Source organism: Marmota flaviventris, chromosome 7 (assembly GCF_047511675.1).
Source record: "Marmota flaviventris isolate mMarFla1 chromosome 7, mMarFla1.hap1, whole genome shotgun sequence".
Taxonomy (NCBI): Eukaryota; Metazoa; Chordata; class Mammalia; order Rodentia; family Sciuridae; genus Marmota; species Marmota flaviventris.
The window spans coordinates 56,089,748-56,109,703 of record NC_092504.1 but is presented as its reverse complement, the minus strand read 5'-3'; the positions used below and the strand labels follow the sequence as shown (position 1 = coordinate 56,109,703).

The window sequence follows — 19,956 nt, the reverse complement described above, 5'->3', positions numbered from 1 at the left end:
TAACTTTTCCCAACTTCATTTGCTTGACAGGAACAAATTGGATGGGTAAGGACTTTCTTAGAGGAGGGAAGCTTGGGTGACTAAATAAAGTCACTTGAAGCCAAAATGTTTCAAAAACACACCCCTGAGAAGAAACCAAGAAAACTGACCAAATTTCAAAATTTTAAAATTCAAAAAAATATATATGAGTGAATAAACAAATGAAATGCATAAACAAAATGAAAACTGGGTAGATAGAGAAATACACAGATTTGAACAAAATAAACAGGCTGATAGGAAAATTATCAGTCTATAGTAAAATCCAGCCACACTATCCATTTCGTCTAGTCAGTGGTAGCTATTTTGGTTATGGTTTGTTGTATTTACATTTCCAATAATAAGTGTAATTTTTTGTACCAAGAAAATCAACCAAAAAATAAAAGTATGCACAATATGATTCTAAGCTAAGATTTCTGGATTAAACATGGAGGATCTTGTAGGAGGAAAGGAAGGGCTTCTTTATCCTTTCTGCCCAAGTTCAGTATCACTCTACAGCACAGCATAAGAATTCATGTTGACAAGACAAGTTGAATTTAGATACATACAGTGCTTTCAAATTCCATTCACTCTAGTATAAAGCTGTCAAAAAGCCTGCTCATAATAACCACAGTGCAGTGGTTAAGAGCCTTCACTTAGAATCAGAAAGCCCCAGATCCACATCTCAGCAACGCCACTTGCCAACCGTATAATGTCAAGTTGCTCAGAGGCTCCGGGAGCCTTCAAACACAGAAAGGAGGACAGTACCCTCAGGTTTGAGTGAAGAAAATTAAGATTTCACTTTTTTATGTATTGGCAAGGAATTTAGACCCTAGCTTTTGTTCAATATTCATTATTATTATCATTATCAACATTCCATCAATGAAACTCAAATCACCTAATACACAGATTCACTCTAATTACTTCTCATAAACCTCCTCTGTGTATATATAGAGAGAACAGATAGACATATGGTATAAACAAACTGACCTGCAAAATGTAAGCAGTTACTCAGGCTCACCAGCAACAAGAACAAAGTTAAGAGATGGAAGTGAATGTACCTGACAGTTTTTTACTACTTACATAGAAAATAATAGAACAAAAACATTCATTCACAACACCCATTAGATATTGTTTAGAAATTTTTTGTGTAGATGTTTCTCACAGGAGTCAGTATTAACAGAAATGTATAATGCAATACACCTAAGCTTACATCTCACTGGCCAGGACTAAGTCACATGGCCACCCCTCACCACAGGGCAACCTGGGAAGTCAAGGACTTCAGCTGGCACTTTTCTGTTGTGAACCACACCTGAGAAGAAGTACTTCATAAATATTTACTGAACTGGATCAAGATGGATTGAACTTATCTTCAGAGTTCTGAGACAGGGAAGAGTGATGTTAGGCAAACTACTAAACAGAGTCTCCCAAAATGGGCTTTTGTGGTCAGTTTAGGTACAGAAAGACAACAACCATAGTATTTCCTCCTAAAAAGGAGAGGGATACTTTTGAAGAAGCACCTCATCTTATTCCCCACCTGTAATTCTCCATTCCTAGGGAAATATAGCCAGCTCCTCACTCTCCCTGCCCCACCTCCTGATACGCTCCTGCCCCTCCAAGACTCGAATCAGGAGTTTTTTCCTCTGTGAGGCCATCTCCAAATACCCTCACCATTTTTTTATGCTGTCATAACACCACTATTAGCAATTATCACATTCTTTTACATTTATCTGATTGTGTCACACACACAAACTATCTGTTTATAAGACATTTTCATCTCCACAGCCCCAGGGCCCAGGACTATGCCTAAAAAGGAGAAGTGCTCCATAAATATTTCTTGGGTTGGATCAAAATGGACTGAACTGTCTTGCACTGTGCTGAGAAGAAGGCTCAGGGATCTGGCTGTATCTCTTTTCTCACCCTGTTATGGTGGCTAATAGGGTGCCTGCCCCCAGACCATGAGGGATGATGACAAGCTTACAAGCTTACAGTTCATACAAATAGATCATGTCTCAGTGAGATCATGCATTAGCTTGGCTTTCTGACCAAAAAGGAGAGTCAAAAAGCAGTTACATTAGCTTATTTCCTCTCAGGGGAACCATGGAGAAAAGAGTAAAAGTTTTGTTTACCAAACAAAAGGCTAAGAAAACATTTCTCCATTTAAGAAGATGACAAATTAGTGAAAGTGACAAAAATGAATTAAAACCTACCACATATTCAGAAAGTTGCACAACTGCCTAAAAACAAAACTATAATTGTAAATGTGTTGGCATTTGGCACAGAGTTCAGGATTTCAAGGAAGCAAACCACTCTTTTATGAACACTAAACAGAAATGTCACAAGCAGCTTTTGATTAAACTATGATTGTCACAGTCTATAGGAATGAACTAACATATGGTGTTTTTAAAATAAACTACTAACCACATCCAGTGGTTTCAATTAAAGAATGGTTCATTGCTTACAAAAATTCCCCTAGACCCAGCTGTCTTCCAAAAAAGTCCCATTGCCTCACTCTGAATTTCCACTGTCATCAGGCAGATTACCAAGCGGCCAGCCTTGGATATGGTGTGGACACTCAAGATAGCATCTTTGTAAAAAGTGAACATCTTAATCCAGCTTTGTCTTGTGGCTGAAGACAAAGCCTTGGAGTAGTCTCCTATAAGGAATATAAATTAAATTGCAGAGTTAAAGTGATCTGCAAGATGACTAGACACTTTTTTTCCATTTTTTTTTTTTTTTAACCCAGGGCCTCATGCATGTGAGTCAAGCGCTCTACCACTGAGCAATATACCTGCTGCCCAAAGACCAGAGAGTACTTAAAGGGAATTTTTAGAAAGCATAGCTACAAGACAAGGCCCAAGCTCTCTGCAGGAAAGCTGTCTCATAGAAGTGATTCTAAAACTAATACAAAGACATAATGTGGATATAAGAATGAAGGGAAGTGAGGTGGACCACACATACCTGTACTGTAATTCCAGCGACTAGGGAGGCTGAGGCAAGAGGGTCAGCCTCAGCAACTTAGCAAGGCCCTAAGCAACTTAGTGAGACTCTGTCTCAAATAAAAAATAAAAAGAGCTGAACATGTAGCTTAGTGGTAAAGTACCTCTGGATTCAATCCCTAGGTACAAAAAAATGGGGGGGGGGGGGGGAAGGAAAGAAAACTAGTTATAGACTGGAGAGTCACTGCAATCATTAATAATCATGCTTGGGGGGGAAAAAACTAGCTCAAGAAAACTAGGATGAAGGGAGAATGTAGAAGCCAGGTACTATTAAGCTACTATTAAGTTGCAGGGCTCTAGTTTGAAGGGTAAGTGTCCCTTGCCACTCACCAGTGGCTTTTCTGCTCTTTGATCTCACTGCCTTTCTCCATAGTGAGGGGTCCCTTCACTTCTTCTCTTCTTTGCTCAAACTATGTCATAGCTCTCTCTCTCCTACTACTTTCAGCATCATCCCTGTGCTTGTCATTCACAACTCAGTGACATTGTTTAGCCCTCAATTGATGTTTTAAAATAAATGCATTCTCCAGATTGGTTTTTCTGCTTATACACTGCCCTTGATGGATTTCTTTTTACCTAAGCTTATATGAGCCTTTATTAAATTAAAGATCCCCCGTTCCCTCTCAGTTATTAAGATGAAACTTTCTCTTCATCTGCCAACCAAGGAAACCATCTCTGCCACTTCTGCCTATATACAAAAATACACTAAGACCAAAGGTGAGGGCAGGGTGGTAGGGAAGAATGAAGGAACTTTGGATTGTGTAGAAAGGAGTAAGGGGAAGGGTGGGACGGAGGGGATGGTAAGGACAGTAAAATGAAATAGGCATTATTACCTTATATACATGTATAATTATACCATCTGTGTGACTCAGCACCATGTACAGCCATAGAAATGAGAAGTTATGCTCCATTAGCATACAATGTGTCAAAATGCATTCTACTATCATGTGTAACTAATTAGAATAAAAAACTTTAAAAATAATTTAAAAATTCACAAAGAAGATCCTTAAATTTATCCCATTGTATTTACTCAGGAGTGAGTAGAACTGAGGTCTTCAGAGGCTGGAAGTTAATAGGGGGAGAATGGATAATTGGAAGAATAAGTACTAGTGCTCCATAGCACACATAGTAAGGCGACTACAGTTAACAACAATTTACAGAATATTTCAAAATAGCTAAAACAGAGGATTTTTTAATGTTCCCAACACAAAGGAATGATAAACATTTGAGGTAAAGGAAATGTTAATTACCCTGATTGTATACAATTACTCTAAATTGTATACATGTATTAAAATATCACACTGTACCCCATAAATATGTATAATTAGTACACCAATTAAAATACAATAAAAATAAATTTGATTAAAAAATATTTTTTTTTATTTAAGAAGAGCTTAAAGAAAATGTAGATCTACAAACCCTCCAGGTTTGATTTGAGCATGCAAATAATAGGTCAGAGATCTTTCCTCAAGCCATGCTTACATGCTTTTCAAAAACTCTGGTCAGAATTTCATCTAACTGAGATAGCCAGTAGAATACAGTTACTTATTTTCAATCCTTCCTAACCAGAATACCTCTTTACTCAAAATCTATATTTAGGAATTGGAAGATCAAAGAAGACTATTAGTCATATCCTTGTGTAGACAACAGTAAAAAATAATTCAAAATGTTTTTGAATTTTTTTTCCTATTTGCTTGTGGCATTCAGCAGTTGCACAAGTAACAAAGTATAATTAGACAAAAAATTAACTTGGGGTTTTATAGTTACTCACGTGTACTTCAGATACCAGGCAAATGTGCAGTGAATTTCTAGTTATAAAAATCACCGTTCCAGTGCTGTGCTAATAGAAGTCACCCCACTTTCAGATAAAAACAACTTCAGTTTTGAACAAACACAGCCAGCTACCAGGTTCACATGTTTATGATAAATTTGCATCCCCAAATCACATTTTCCATTAATTCAAGTTATTCCTTCCCAAAGACTCATCAATGAAGCAGAATCAATTTAAAATAATTGCTTTCTCTTGTGGCCTTTGTGCTAAAACTTTAGTAACTGGCAAAAAGATGACTTTAATACAAATTGCTGGATCACAATACCATTACCATGAGAAGTGGCTTTCAAACAAGGATATCAAGTGCATCCTGCTTTAAAAAAAAAAGAAAGAAAGAAAAGAAAAGAAAGAAAGAATTCTGCTTAAGTGATAATCAGCAAAAGAACATATAAATTCCAGAGGTGTTATTGTTTCAGAATCATTAAGTGGTAATTCTGAGAAACATGTCTAAAGGTCATCTAAATTCATTTCTGAAAGGATCACAGACCTTAATCCCAGATACACATATAAAATCAATTCTTAAAGTTCTCTGTAACAAATGCTACAAACAGACTCAGGGCACATCTAATTAACAATTATCACTATCATAAGTAACCTCTTTTATGTGCTATCCTCACTCATCATCATGGGAATGAACCCTAAATAAATAGTTGTCCACACAAGCAGGCTTATTCCAATTTATCAAGCTATATGGCTCTTTGAAAAATTACATCTGAAATAATATTTTGCATGCCTACATTGGTCTGCATATTTTCACAAATCTTGATATTTTAATATTTTTCTATACACGGGGTAGCACTTTTATCTCTATTTTGGAAACAAAGACAATTTCTATTTTATTTACATGCAAATCATTTATTGCAAAACAAAGCTGAAGAGTTATAGCATGGGAAAATTTACTTTTCCAAGCCTTCTTCCCCTTCATTTCACCATTATTCAGAAACACACCTACTGGAAAGCTCTTTCTATTTTAGTCACATTTCAATAAGGATTTAAGTTGGGAATAGCATTTTTTTGCCAAGTTATTTATTAATATTGAATAAATTACACAACCCTTCCTCTCACGTTTTTATTTTATTAGACTAGACTATTAGAACCTAATAAGTAATTTCTGAATGTTTTATTTACTTGTCCATTTAAATGGATATGCTTTTGCAGAACATAGTTCAAAAGATGCATGTAATATTGCTCCTGCCCTGAGGGGCTCTAATGATACCACTGGAGAGATGACACACACCTGAAAGAGGTCAGTCACTACTGGAAGCATTCGGGTCTACATACCAATCTGTATAATTTAGGTATATAGCAGGCATTCAAACACTTGCTGGTAAAAGGATGGAATAGGAGAATATTATGCTAAGTGAAATAAGCCAATCCCAAAGAACCAAAGGCCAAATGTTTTCTCTGATATGAGGATGCTAATTCACAATAAGGCAAGTGAGGAAGAACAGAGACAATTTGGACTAGACAGAGGGGAGTGAAGGGAAGGGAGGGGGCATGGGAGTAGGAATGATAGTAGAATGAATTGGACATTATTACCCTATATGTATATATGATTACATGACCTGTGTGACTCTACATCATGTACAACCAGATGAATGAGAAGTTATACTCCATTTACATATGATGTGTCAAAATTCATTCTACTGTCATGCATAACTTATTAGAATGAACAAAAATATATATATTTAGTAAAAACACTGGCAAAGTCATTGCAAGTTGGTATAAATGAACTTACAAGGTCAGGGAAAATCTGTGTACTTTTTATTATGCTTTTTAAAATACTGACGGTAAATAGTGGAATCTCTGTTACATTGTCAATTTACTCTTAAACATCTATGAATTCCAAGTTAGGAGCCAGCTTTAATTAATGCAGAGTAATGAGGAGAGTTTTGCTCACTTGTTTGTTTTTATAATTAAAGAGACACTAGATGAAACTGATATTTTAGATATCTGGCAGCCTTATCTAAAATAACTTCTATTTCAAGGAAGACCCTAAAGGCTGCAAAACCAAATAGAAAGATATTGCCCAGGGAATTCAAAGGAAGAGTGGATATAAGAGACACTGAAGGAAAGTCAGTGAATGGATGGCTATGGTAGAGAAAGAACAGGAAAGAACCAAAGATAATTAAGATTGTTTCTAGAGACAAAGGAAAATGGGGGCTCCATACTCACAACACCTCTATCAAAGTGTGATGAAAACTCAAATAAAACTCCTGTTTATAGGAAAGTTATTAAAAGAACCTAACATTCCTTCCTTCAGATTGTGGTCATGGAAGAATTCTGGAGAACTTATTTATAGAGTGCACCCATGGTTCCTCACCCCAATACTTCTGCTTCAACAGGCCATACTCACAAAGCCCTGAGTTGAAATCCCTCGTACTGAGAACACATGTCATTTTAAAGTTATTTGCTTCCATATGAAAAATTTCCTAAACAGAACACCACTCCAGAAAAGTCCTTGCCAATTTGTCACTCCTCATGTACATTCCAATTGCACATATGCGTGCACGTGCACACACACTCACAAACAAACTCACACTCATGCTCCCTGCTTCACAAATTTAACTCCAAACCACAGGCTGTGTCCCATCTTCTGCTAAGGTAGTAACAATGCCTGTTGCAGATAATCATTTATACCCTGTTTACTTCACTAAGAAGTACTTCACAACTTGAATTCCACATTCCTTTCTGGTTTTCCCCCATTTTCCACTCCAAGTTACAATCTCTTTTTAGCCCTGAATACCCCCAGCACCTGGAGTACACTAGAACCTCTGAGGCCTCCTGAACTCATGAGTCACTATAAATAGCAACAACATCAACTCTCCCATGACACACGTAAACACACTATTCATAACATCCCATGGCATGATAAAATGGAATAACTATTGGAAGAGAATAGCCAGTAGCAACAGGAAATGAATACTATAAGAATTGCCAATTGGAGGGCACTCTGAGGTGACTTCAAGGGACCTGTATTTCAGAAGTCAAGGCTCTCTGATATATTTATATAGTCAACTGGCTAAAGAAGACAGAAGCACCGTGACACCATCCTTTCATGTCCATTGGCACCACAGGAATAAACAACCATTATTTGTATCACACGAAGCACAATATTGTTGTGCCAACCCAGCACCACCCAAAACACAAGAGGTCAAGTGTTCTCCTTCTGCCAAAGCACTGCCTTCAGATTCCTGACTTGTTCTTAATCAGATTAATTTCACTGAGGAACACAAAGAGAGAAGCTACTGGCTTGCAGGGGTGCAGAACTGGGGATCCCACCTGTTGATTATATTCAAGGGCACACTTGGTAAGCAGAGCCACTTGTTACCACATAAAAGAGCAGCTCAGTAGCTGTCACCTGTGTGCCCTGAAATTCTCTTTTCCTTGGTCCTTGTATCTACCAGCCAACATTCAGACTGGCGCCCGCTGGCAAGTTAAGAGACTGAATTTAGGTTGACTCTTCCAAAGATGCTACTGGTAGTCAGGACCAAGCTGATGGCTAACATAAAGGAATAGCCAATGAGAATTTGTAGAAGACAAGTTTAGACAAGCTTAAAGAATAATAATTGTTGTTTATAAGGAATAATCTCTACAAAGTTTTAGCCTGAAACTTTTGGCATTATCTGCATGCAAGAGAGGGAAAAAGATGAGGTTGAAGAATGTATCCAAGGTAACTCAAAATATAATTACTGCTGACCATTATTGCTAACCAGATGCCAGGCTCATTTGATATTCAGAATATACAATTAAATTCTATCACAATCCCCTTCTTACAGATGAGGAAGCTGAAACATAAAACAACTATGTTTCCAAGGCTATACTGCAAGTTTGAGCTGTGATTCTAACTCAAGTAAGCCACCTCTAAAATGTGCTCTTAACAGCCTGATACACTCTGCTTTTCCAGGGAAATCATATAGCAAGGGCCCCTTCTGAAAAGGCCAGTTACTTTTTAATATAAAAACTTTTGATCTCAGACCTAAAGATAAAGTGTTTCCTCCTATTTCCATCAATAGAGATAAGAATGAGGTAGACAGTATAGTTCTTCTGTTCATGTTTCTTTAAACAGAGACAGCACTATCTCATTTCATACTCACCCTGAAGATTCCCTTCTGCTCTGCATAGTGATTCATTTTGGGTGTATGTCAATGGCATATAGAAAAATTAAAGAAATCTTACTTTATGATGGCAGAGTGAAGGGTCTTGCCTAAAAGCATCTAAAACATCCAAAAAAAAAAAAAAGAAAGTAGAAATATACTAAAAAGTATGAGGTCAGGTTGGGAGCGGGCATAGGGGTGTGCACTGGGAAAAAGGGAAGTCAAATGACAAAATACCAAATATTCTTGGCTCTTATGAAAAGCTACTCTGTTCATTTACCCGGAAGCCCCAAACAAAAGCAGCTGCCCATTTCTCTGTTTCAATTTCCTGAATATAACTGGATCACCAACTGGCAACCATTGTCCCAGGCTCACAGAACAATGTCCACTAGCATAAATCCGTCAATTCTGGTACACATCCAAAGAACTAAAAAATGCCACAAGACTAAATGAGTGTCCGTGCACACCTAGCTAGCACCACGTCGCTGCCACACAGGCAGACCTGTATTCGAGGGGCAGTTGGTAGCTCCCAGCACTGATGCCTGTTTAAGCTTGTCACAAAATGCATTACACAGTAGATCAACGTACTGAGCAGGATGTTCTGTCTGTAGCTGTGTCTCCTAACATTTCACACGTCTTCAGAGTTTTTGCAGTAACACAGTGGCCCCTGGTACCCCATACATACTCCAGGACACTAACAAAAAGAGAAGTGAAGAGGCCAAAACCATGGAGGGTGTGAAGCCACACTGTGTTTCCAGATCCAATCAGCCAGGACCATCTTCCCACCCACTTTTCTGGGCAACCCTCAGACAATGGCAGCTGCTAACTTAGGGGGAAAAAAGTGCACGGTGGAGGAGGCAAAAGGATTATTTTTAAGAAAGAGCACAATCTAACTTTCTCTCCACCACCCACTCCACACCACCTCCTCATTCCCTTGTCTCTCCTGCCTGTTCTTCCAGTTCGCTTTTCTTCCCCAGCCTCTCCCTCCCGATTGCTCAGAGTACCACACTCTCACACACGTTTCCTTCTCTGTGTCTCCAGCTGGGACACGGGCTCTGCAGCCACACTGAGAATAGCAGCTGTGCAAGGACTTGGAGCTACTGCTGAACTCAGAGGACATGTGGCTAACTGGCTTCCTTTAAAACTCCCAATGTGGAAGGGACAAGACACATATCCACCTTTTAGAAACTCTATCGACACCAGAATGCTGGAGAAAATCAAAAGCATCCTGTTCCAAGCTAAATGAACCTGTTAATTATGTTATCTCCCTGATGTGCTCAAGTACTGCAAGTTATTTGGCTTATTTCTTCATAGGAATGTTCTTTATTATTCAATTCCATGCCTATTGCACAAGGCTTCTGAGGCAGAGGTACCCGAGCTCTGTCTGGAATAGGAGCATTTGTGAAGTCAGTGATGAATCTCTGTGCTCTGTGGATCAATTTCTCCCATCACCTGTAAGTAACAAGTAATTGCATACACTTGGGAGTCATCTACCCAGACCAAATTACCACTTTGGCAAAAGCTGAAATTATGAGGCATTTTCCAATATGGAATAATTGAAAGGATCAAATTTTACATGGCAAGAGAAAAAGGCAGAACAGGGAAGTAGAAAATGAAATGTGCAGTTTAAAAACAAGAAAATCAGCTGGACCTTCATCTAGAATATGGGAAATCTTTTTTTCATGTGTGTGTGTCTGTGTGTCTGTGTGTCTGTGTATGTGTGTACCAGAGATTGAACTCAGGAGCACTCAACCACTGAGCCACATCCCCAGCCCTATTTCGTATATTATTTAATGACAGAGTCTCACTGAGTTGCTTAGATCCTTGCTTTTGCTGAGGCTGGCTTGGAACTTGTGATCCTCCTGCCTCAGCCTCCTGAGCCACTGGAATTAGACACATTAAGCCACCAAGCTATGCCTAACCACCAGCTAGAATGTGGGAAATCTTTAGACAAATAAAAGCAATATTTATGCCTCTCCAGGAATGCACTTATCCAATTTATCTTCAATGAACATGTATTAAGCAAATGCTAGGTTCAAGGCATTGTGATAGGGGCCAGAGAGATCAATGAACAACAAAAAAAAAAAAACCTGATTCTTGCTCTCCCAGAGCTTCCAATCTAACACCAGTTCAAAGCAAAATTGTAGACTGATCAAAGTTGCAAGCTAAACCAGGTATTAGGAAGGAAGCAAATAAGGAGCTGAGAAAGAATAGTGCTAGGGAAACTGCACTGGATGGAGTAGTAAGGAAAGGCCTCTCTGAAGAATTAAAATTTTAAAACAGGAAGAGAAAGCTAATCAGGGTATGAATAGGGTGACCATTCCAGGGAGAGAGGCTTGTAGGTGCAAAAAGGCCTGAGGTACAAAAGGTTTTAGCACCAAGGATCTAAAACATCAGTGAGACTGGATTAAAGTGAGTTAAGAGTGAATGGCTGCAATGCAGGACTGGAGAGAGACTGTGGACCAGACTGCCCAGCTGAGATGGTATTCTAAGGGCAATGGAAGTTTTCAGCAAAGGAGCGGCATGACCTGGCTTACACCTCATCACGACCAATGTTGCCACTGCATGGAGAAAGACTCCAAAATTAAAGGCTGCTACAGATGTCTAAGCAAGATAAAACAATTCCTGAGCAGCAAAACTTTAAAGGAATAGACAAAAAGATTACATATGGGGGTGAAAGCAAGGAAAGTCAAAGATGACTCGCATCTAGTGACTATTTATATGACTTGCTTGTTTTGTTTTGCCTCAGAATAATATAAGCATCACACAATGCACTGCTGGCACATGTGGGAATCTTGTCTATAGGACAATAGGACATCATCTCCCTCCCTCTTTATCTGTGTGTGTGTGTGTGTGTGTGTGTACTGTACGTGTACACACACACACACACACTGTTTATATATATATATATATATATATATATATATATATATATATATATATATATATATATACACACACACACACACACACACACACAGACACACACCCATATGTAACTCAAACATTCTAGATTCAAGAATAACAGAGACTGTATATGGTTGTTCTTGAAAGACAATATGGTATATATTAGGTAGATACTTCACTAAGTGAGTTTTGTCCTAAGAATTTTATTATCACTTGGTGTCAGAGCTTGTGGCTTCCCCAAAATCAGGATTAAATTTCTTTCTACATCTGGGTGAAACAATTCTGACTTTCAAGTAGAACTGCACCAAGATAAACCAACTACCAATCTATCTAGTCTCTGTGATAAGCATCAGAGAAAATAATGGCAATTTCTAAGAGAACCTTCATGTCAAAATGGATCACTCAGACCAAATATCTTAAAGGCATATTACAGTGTTACTTAATGGGCAACATGAAAAAAAAAAAAACACAAAATGCAAACCTACAAACAATATCCTTAGGCTCAATGAACAATTTGTTCTTTAACAACTGTGCCTCCACTGAACCCCTCAGAAACCTAGCATATAACATAAAGCAGCAACCCCCAGGAACTGTGAAGTACCCTGCCTATTTCACATGCTGTACTCAAACTGGCCCTCAAATGCCACAGAGAGCAGCAGTCTTCTGTGGTTGACAGACATTCAGACTCAGCTTTCTGATCTGTTCATTCCTAATTACCTGTTGGCACTACTTCCTAAAAAGCTGGTACATAATTATCATCTTAAAATCCCTTGGCCCATATGTCTACATAAGAATCTCCTTTTCAATATCAACAGAGATGATACACTCTTCTTCTTAAGTTGCAGATAGATAGATGACTTACAAAAGAGAAAAACGGATCACAAGTGCATTGGGAAGAGTCCTCTGATACTGATTCAAGTCTCACCAAAAACAGATAGTTAAAAAAAAAAAAAAAACAAGCTGGATTAATTTATTTGGAAGAGGGTATTATCTTTTGTTCCTCCAAAGTATTGACTGTGGGCTTTTTATATGCATTTCAAGGACTATGCTCAAAACTGACCCAATAGTTTTAGTTGCTACTTGAAGGATCCCTTCCAGAAAGACTTTCCCTTGGCATTCCAGTGGAAAGTTCCTAACTTTATTCCCCTGCCCTCTGTTACCTTCTAAGTCTCACATTTATTCCAACATTTTTTCTGTTTAGTGGTCCATCTCCAAATTCTCCTCCAAACTCCAATCTGTTACTCATTGGCCCAATTCTTTGACTTCTCTCACATGGTACTTCTCTAGATTCCTTAGCCACCTGCTCAGTTCCAGGGGTGATACTGTCAAAAATTCACAACACTGCACTTCACACCCTCTTTAATTTAACTCTATAAATTCACTTTTCAACACCCCTTAGCTGTTCATTCTAATTTGGCCTGTCATCACCTGCAACGACTGAACTCGATCTTTATCTGTGCCACCCATAATGCATTTTATTACAGGGTCCATATTTCTGCAACTGTAGCAAAGAGATGAAGAATGCACAGAGCTCTGCCAACAGGAAAAGCTGTCACTGTGTAACTCTTGTTGGGGAATCTCCCAAAATTGGCATATGTTTCTGCTGCACATATTCATTCTCACTTCAGCCACAAGGCTATCCGTGCAGCCAAATATTCCCCACATTTAAAAAAAAAAAAAAAGCAACATAAACATATGCCTTAAACACACAGTTCACTCTATCACCAGAGTCTAGCGGTATGCTTTGACCTCCTGCTATTCTCTTCTTCATTACATTTTTACACAATGCATGACTTCTACTATGTTCAACATTTCAAGAGCTGTGTCATCTATGTTCTTCTCTGAGTGATAGGATGCTTCTCCACTATTCCTTTTCAAATCATTGACCTAGCCAACCATTTAGTTTAATGTCATCTACAGCTTTGACATTTGTAAAGATATAAATACACACACACACATACACACACACATATATATGCATACACTCTCATCTTAACCTACTGTCTCAATGCAACCTATTTCTAAGCAGGTGTAATAAATCCAAAAAGTTATTTTAAGAGTTTACAGTCACTGTTGAACACCATCAGTAACAGTCTGCCCTATTTCACTTGTCAAAAACGTAGAATACACAACTATGCCTAAACTCTGTCAGATCTTCTTTGACCAACTCAGAATCTTCTAGATGACTTGCTAGATAAATCTACCAGCACAAGAAAAGCATCTCCAAAGACATTCTCCTTTAGAGCAGACATATTATTATCTGCTGGATTCTAGACAGGGTCTTTCCCGAGGATGGGCAGTAAAGCAGAGGGAGGCACCAAGCCCCAAAGAGTACTCACTGAGAGGTTTTAGGATGCTGCTGCTGGATTCATCAGCGTTTTCCACATCTGATTTGTCAGAGTAGTTCTCAGAGATTCTCTCTTTTTCCTTCTTTTCTTTGTGCCCTGTCTTTCTCTTGTGACGTCTTCTTCTCCGGTAGCTCTTGGGCACGTGGACCCCAATATAGATGGTATGGTGGCCTAAAGAAAGTACACAAATAATAATCATTCTAAATCGTATTCTCTGCTGCATACAAATCACACAAGATCCACAGGCCAGAGAAATGGTCTATGAACTCAATGTTACTATTCTATATTTGATTAACTCAAACTGGAAAAACTGAATTTTTTCCCCATTTTTAGTTAGTCGCAGTGTGTGATTCAACCTGTTGAGTAGCATTAGAATTCTATGAGGATGTGCTCCAGCTCTGTCCAGATAGATGGCTTTTGTTGAAGAAAACCAAAGAATACCCAACTAGAAATCAGGAATCCTTGATTCTGGCCATACCTCTGCCACCAACTAGCTCTATGACCTTCAGCATGTTTCTTAACCACTGTGGGCCTCAATCTCATCATTTAGATAAGGAGAGGCTTGAACTGGGAACCCGTAGAGGCCTTTCTGGTTCTAACTTCCATGACACTGTGATTATTTTGACTGGGTGCTGGAAAAGAAGCTGTTGGAGCTGCAAAAATAAAGATCTAAACTCCAAGTTCAAAAAGTCATCTTGCTGAGGATAAGGTTTTACAGTATAAATTCTTTTTTTTTTTTTTTTACCCTATCAGCAGAATAGAGACTGACTTAGAATTGGGACAAACTGAGAAAAATAAGACATACTTGGAGAGAAGATTTTAGAAATACTCAAATGTTCACACTAGGAAACAGCTAAAATGAATGTCAGCTACAGTGCCATTCTCATTTTTCTTTTTTCGTTTCCAAAAGTTTCTAAAAACTGGTTGTTGCAATGATAAAAATAAACTCAGCCCAGCAAAAAATTGCCTTGAAGAGAAGGGCAAGAGGAAAAAAGATTGTGAGTGCTTTCAGTTCTCTAGATGGAAGGAGCTGCAAAACTGACAAGAGGTATTATTTTTATAAAATCTGATAAGACAAAAAAAAAGGGAACTCAAAGTTGCACATCTTTAAAAAAAAAAAAAGTTGGGAAACTTTTAATTTCACTTTAAATACAGCATAACTTCTGAATGTGGGAATGATCATTCCAGAAGTGTGTATACACTTTTAACTGAAAATTATATTGGATTATCTCAACTGTGGGTTTCATTTCCCATTTCTGGAATTACTCCTTGATGACACTTTACAATGCCACAGATTATCTCACATACCACCATGTGCATGAAGTATTCCCATGTCAATTGCTGTGAACTGCTCTCCACGGTAACTCATCAAGCATATCTAAAAACACCATAATCCACGAGGCTATTCCATTCAATTGGCAAGGTCAAAAGAATTATGTGCTGTTTCAAAAAAGAGTCCAGCTAAGGGATGGAGAACCCTAAGTGAATGGGTCAGTGTTCAAAAGAAAATATGTGATACTTGGAATAATGAATTTGCAAGCATGTCTCCATGAAGCAGAGCCCCCACCCCAACACTCACAGAAACACAGCAACTTGCTACTATAAAGCACAGTGACATTCTCCCCACAGAATGTGTGCCAGTGAGAAATGTATCATGTCTAAGCATTTGTAAGCAAATTGTTCTCATGGGAAAGCTATATTATACTAGGAAGTAGGAAATGTCTCAGAAACAATGTGAATTAAAAAACAGTGTCAATTGTTTCCTGCGCTCCAGTTACTGAGGGATTCCTGCAGCTTTATCTCAAGTCTCAACAATACAAGTAATCAAGCCAACCCATTTCTTCAGTAAATCAAACACTGAAAGTTGGGTTGCCTTCATTCAGGAATTAGGAAAACATTACACACAAAAAAAAAATTAAGAGGTAGAAAATCTTTCTCAAAATTTATCTCATTAAATATTTTCTATACCTTATTAAATAATGGCAACCCAACAAAAAATGGTAATTAAGTTACATTAGTCACATTGACATTATACATAAACACGTAACATATTTATCCAAATTCCTTGCTGTACATTTGATCGAGTCATTTACAAGGCAGTTTACAAGGGCTGACAGGATTTTAAGGTAAGAATTCCAACTATGAAGCACTGTTGTCAACCTAACAAAAGAGTCAAGGTGATTCAGAGTGAGCCTTCAATTCTGGAGAGGGATGTACCTTAGTTCTTGTGGTTCAGTTCACTTTGTCATCACAGGCACCCTCCCTGTGGCAGATTCACCTTGTTCCCATCTCCTCCTCCCACACTTTCCCTGAGAATATTAAGTAATCTCAGCAGATGTGATGCTGTACTCCAGAGAGTTATGGCACTATGGCACCTGGCTACCCGGGAGAGACAGGAGTTCCTTTCAAGAGATCCCAAATTTCAGGGGTTTTTTTAATATTTATTTTTTAGTTGTAGTTGGACACAATACCTTTATTTTATTTATTTATTTTCTGTGGTGCTGAGAATTGAACCCAGAGCCTTAAATGTGCTAGGCGAGCACCCTACCACTGAGCCACAATCCCGGCCCCAGGCATTTTTTTAATCAGTGTTATTGAAGTATAATTTAGAAACCATAAGATTCACTCATCTTAAGCATGTAATTCAATGATTTTAGTATATTTACAAAGTTGTGCGACCAGCACCACAATCCAATTTTAGAATCTTTCTACCAGAAAGATTCATCTTCAATCATTCCCTATTCCCACTCCTAAACCATACGACCATTCTTAGGCATTTTTTATACTCTCTAGTGATGGCCTCTATGAAGTCAGAATCCCCTACCTCACATGGATATAAACTTTTTATGGGTAACCTCACAGCATGGCAAAATCAAATATTCCCTGTGAGAAAGATATTGATCTTCCAGGAATTTCCAGAGGAAATCATGGGACTGAGCTAAGATTCAAAACATGCAGCATCTTCCTTCTCCTCCCATATATCATGGAACTAAAATTTCCTCTTCAATCTTGCATTCAAGCAGAGGAGAGGAACATGGTTCTGGGGTTAAAAAGACCTTTATATCAGTATGGAGATTCCTTAAGAGACTAAGAATGGAACAACCATACAACCCAGATACATCACGCCTGAGTATTTATCCTTAAGAATTAAAGTCAGCATACTCTAGTGATATATGCATATCCAAGTTTATGGCCACACAATTCACAACAGCCAAACAATGGGTATCCATAAATGGATGAATGGATAAATAATATGTGGTATATATGCACAATGGAGTTTTAGTCAGCCAAGAAAAAGAACAAAAGTATGATATCTGCAGGGAAATGGATACAACTTCAGAGTATTAGGTTAAATGAAATAAACGAGACTCAAAAAGTCAAGGGTCATGTGTTTTCCCTCATATGTGGAAGCCAGAGGGGAAAAAGGGGGAAAGAAGGCAAGGGAATCTCATGAAAATACAAGATAGACCAGTAGAGTAGAGAAAGAGGCCAGGGGGAGGGAGGAGGGGAAGGGAAAGGGGAAGTCCTAGGAAATAAAATTGACCAAATTATGTTACATGCATGTACGAATATGTAACAATGAATCCCACTACTGTGTATAATTATAATGCACCAATAAGACAACCGGGCATGGTGGCACATGCCTGTAATCCCAGCAGCTTAGGAGGCTGAGATAGGAGGATCGCAAGTTCAAAGTCAGTCTCAGCAATAGCAAGGTGCTTAGCAACTCAGTGAGACCCTGTCTCTAAATAAAATACAAAATAGGTCTGGGGTGTGGCTCAGAGGTTGAGTGCCCCTGAGTTCAATCCCTGGTACCCCCACAGAAAAAAATGTACCAATAAAAAACAATATTATGAAAAGAAGATCTTTAGGAGCTCAGGGACAGTGAGTACCTCCTGCTTCATCAATTACTTTCTCAATTGCTCTCCACTCACATTTTTGCCCATGAGAGGAAAGAGCAAGACAGCCTTGCTTTGGTGGGTGGGGTAAAGTAGGCATGCTTTCTTAAAGTAATGACCAAATATTTAGTAAGTCGTATGTGCCAAATAACAAAAACACTGAAAGTAAAATGAGCAGAGATGGAAGCATTCTTACTGCCCCCACAGAATACCTGTTGTCTAAACAACAGGAGCAGCATTCCTGCTGAAGATATACTCTTGTTGATGAGAATATCATAGGTGGATCTCAGTATTTATTTTCATTAAAGTAACTTTACCTGTCTCAGAGAAATGTCATGAAGATTAATGGCTATTTTTAAATTATAACTCAAAAAATGACTGCAAGCTCTTAAGGGAACCACAAAGGTTGACGGTGTAGTATTGTTTTACATGTAAAAAAGAAAAGAAGCAACTTGACAGATAGGCTTTCTGATCCCACAGGAATCTGAAAAATAGTAAGATGCTCAAAGAATCAGGGATAGTTACTCTGCCTCTTGTAAGGAAATTTTTAGGCTTTAAAAAAAAAAGAAAAGAAAGAAAAATCTCTGCTTAGAAATTTCAGGAAAAGCTGCTTCCAAAGATAATGAAAAAAGAAAGAGGAAAACTTTTTAAAAAACAGCTATCACTCCTAAGGAAGACGTTATTGTTTAACATGTTATTAAAATAATGGTTTCATTATTGCTACTCAAACTATAAAGTAAAACCAGTGGAACCCACATCAGACAGCATGCATGCAGGTGGGCTGGCATAGGGCATTCTGGCCTGCACTTGGCAGAAGACCCAGCATCCTGCATTTAAATAAGTGCCCTACAAGCCTTTCTCAGACAGATGGTATGAGTTCTCAATAAACCTGCAATGCCTCAGAAGTGTCTCACAATCCACACCACAGCCAGTACTACAGGGGGAAAAAATGTGGCTTTCCTGGTTATCTCTGACTGTCAGAAATAATCACTACATGATTCCCGCTTCTTCCCATCTTTACCTGCACCACCCTAGTTACAAGTAGGAAGCACTGTAAAGCCATCATATCCAATTCTCCCGATTCCTGAAATATGTCTAATCTGAGTATATACCTCCAAAAGCTGATACAATGTTTTCTGGCAAACAGAAAACTCTTAACACTTAGTGACCCTGTAGCCATCCAAGTTAAGGTGGGTTTTCTCAAATTTACCCATTTTGCTACCAAGGATGATTTAGAACTTGGAAGAATTGAATCCCTGGAGGCAAAAACTTAAAAATTCACCAGTCAACTTAAAAATTCTATAGATGACTTGGCAGCTGACAACAAGTCTCTTTATGAAGGATGGATCCATGAGCTCCTTCCTGGGAAACATGTTACTGTGTTCACTGTACATACAGAATACAGCAACCATCTAAGAAATGCTTGTGAGCATGCCAGGAACTGCTCCATGTTCTGTATCTCTCACTTCATGCCATCATGCTATCATCCCCCCTGTACAGCTGCAGGAAGCAAGAATGGAGAAAATCAAGGCTGTTGCCACTAGCTAACCAAGTGTCCTCTCCATAAAACCCCACAGGAGAAATACTCTCAGGTGTCAGCAACAAGCAGAGCTCCGTATCTCATCACCATTTTGACAGGATTTTTTGGTAATTCATTTGACATTTATACTATAAATCTTGTAACTATTTGTTTCCTTCCTCATCTTTACTGCTAGAAAGGGAAGAGACAAATATCAGGCTAACTTCAGTGGGTATATAGTTTTATGACATGAATTTTATACACTAATCTCACTCTTCCAATTTTTCAACTATCATTTTCACTTCACTCTAGGCCTTTTTGAAAAAAGACAGCTATAAAAATTT

At 38.4% G+C, this 19,956-nt stretch overlaps 1 protein-coding gene across 3 annotated transcripts in view; it reads right to left on the bottom strand.

Annotated features, from left to right (window-relative positions):
• Slc4a4 (solute carrier family 4 member 4) overlaps positions 1-19,956 on the bottom strand; it is a 335,968-nt gene that overhangs the window by 259,465 nt on the left and 56,547 nt on the right. For all 3 annotated transcript variants that reach the window (XM_071614333.1, XM_027950854.2, XM_071614332.1), the window contains exon 3: positions 14,186-14,365. In XM_071614333.1, coding sequence (XP_071470434.1) covers positions 14,186-14,365 — 180 coding nt within the window. The remainder of the gene's footprint in view (positions 1-14,185; positions 14,366-19,956) is intronic.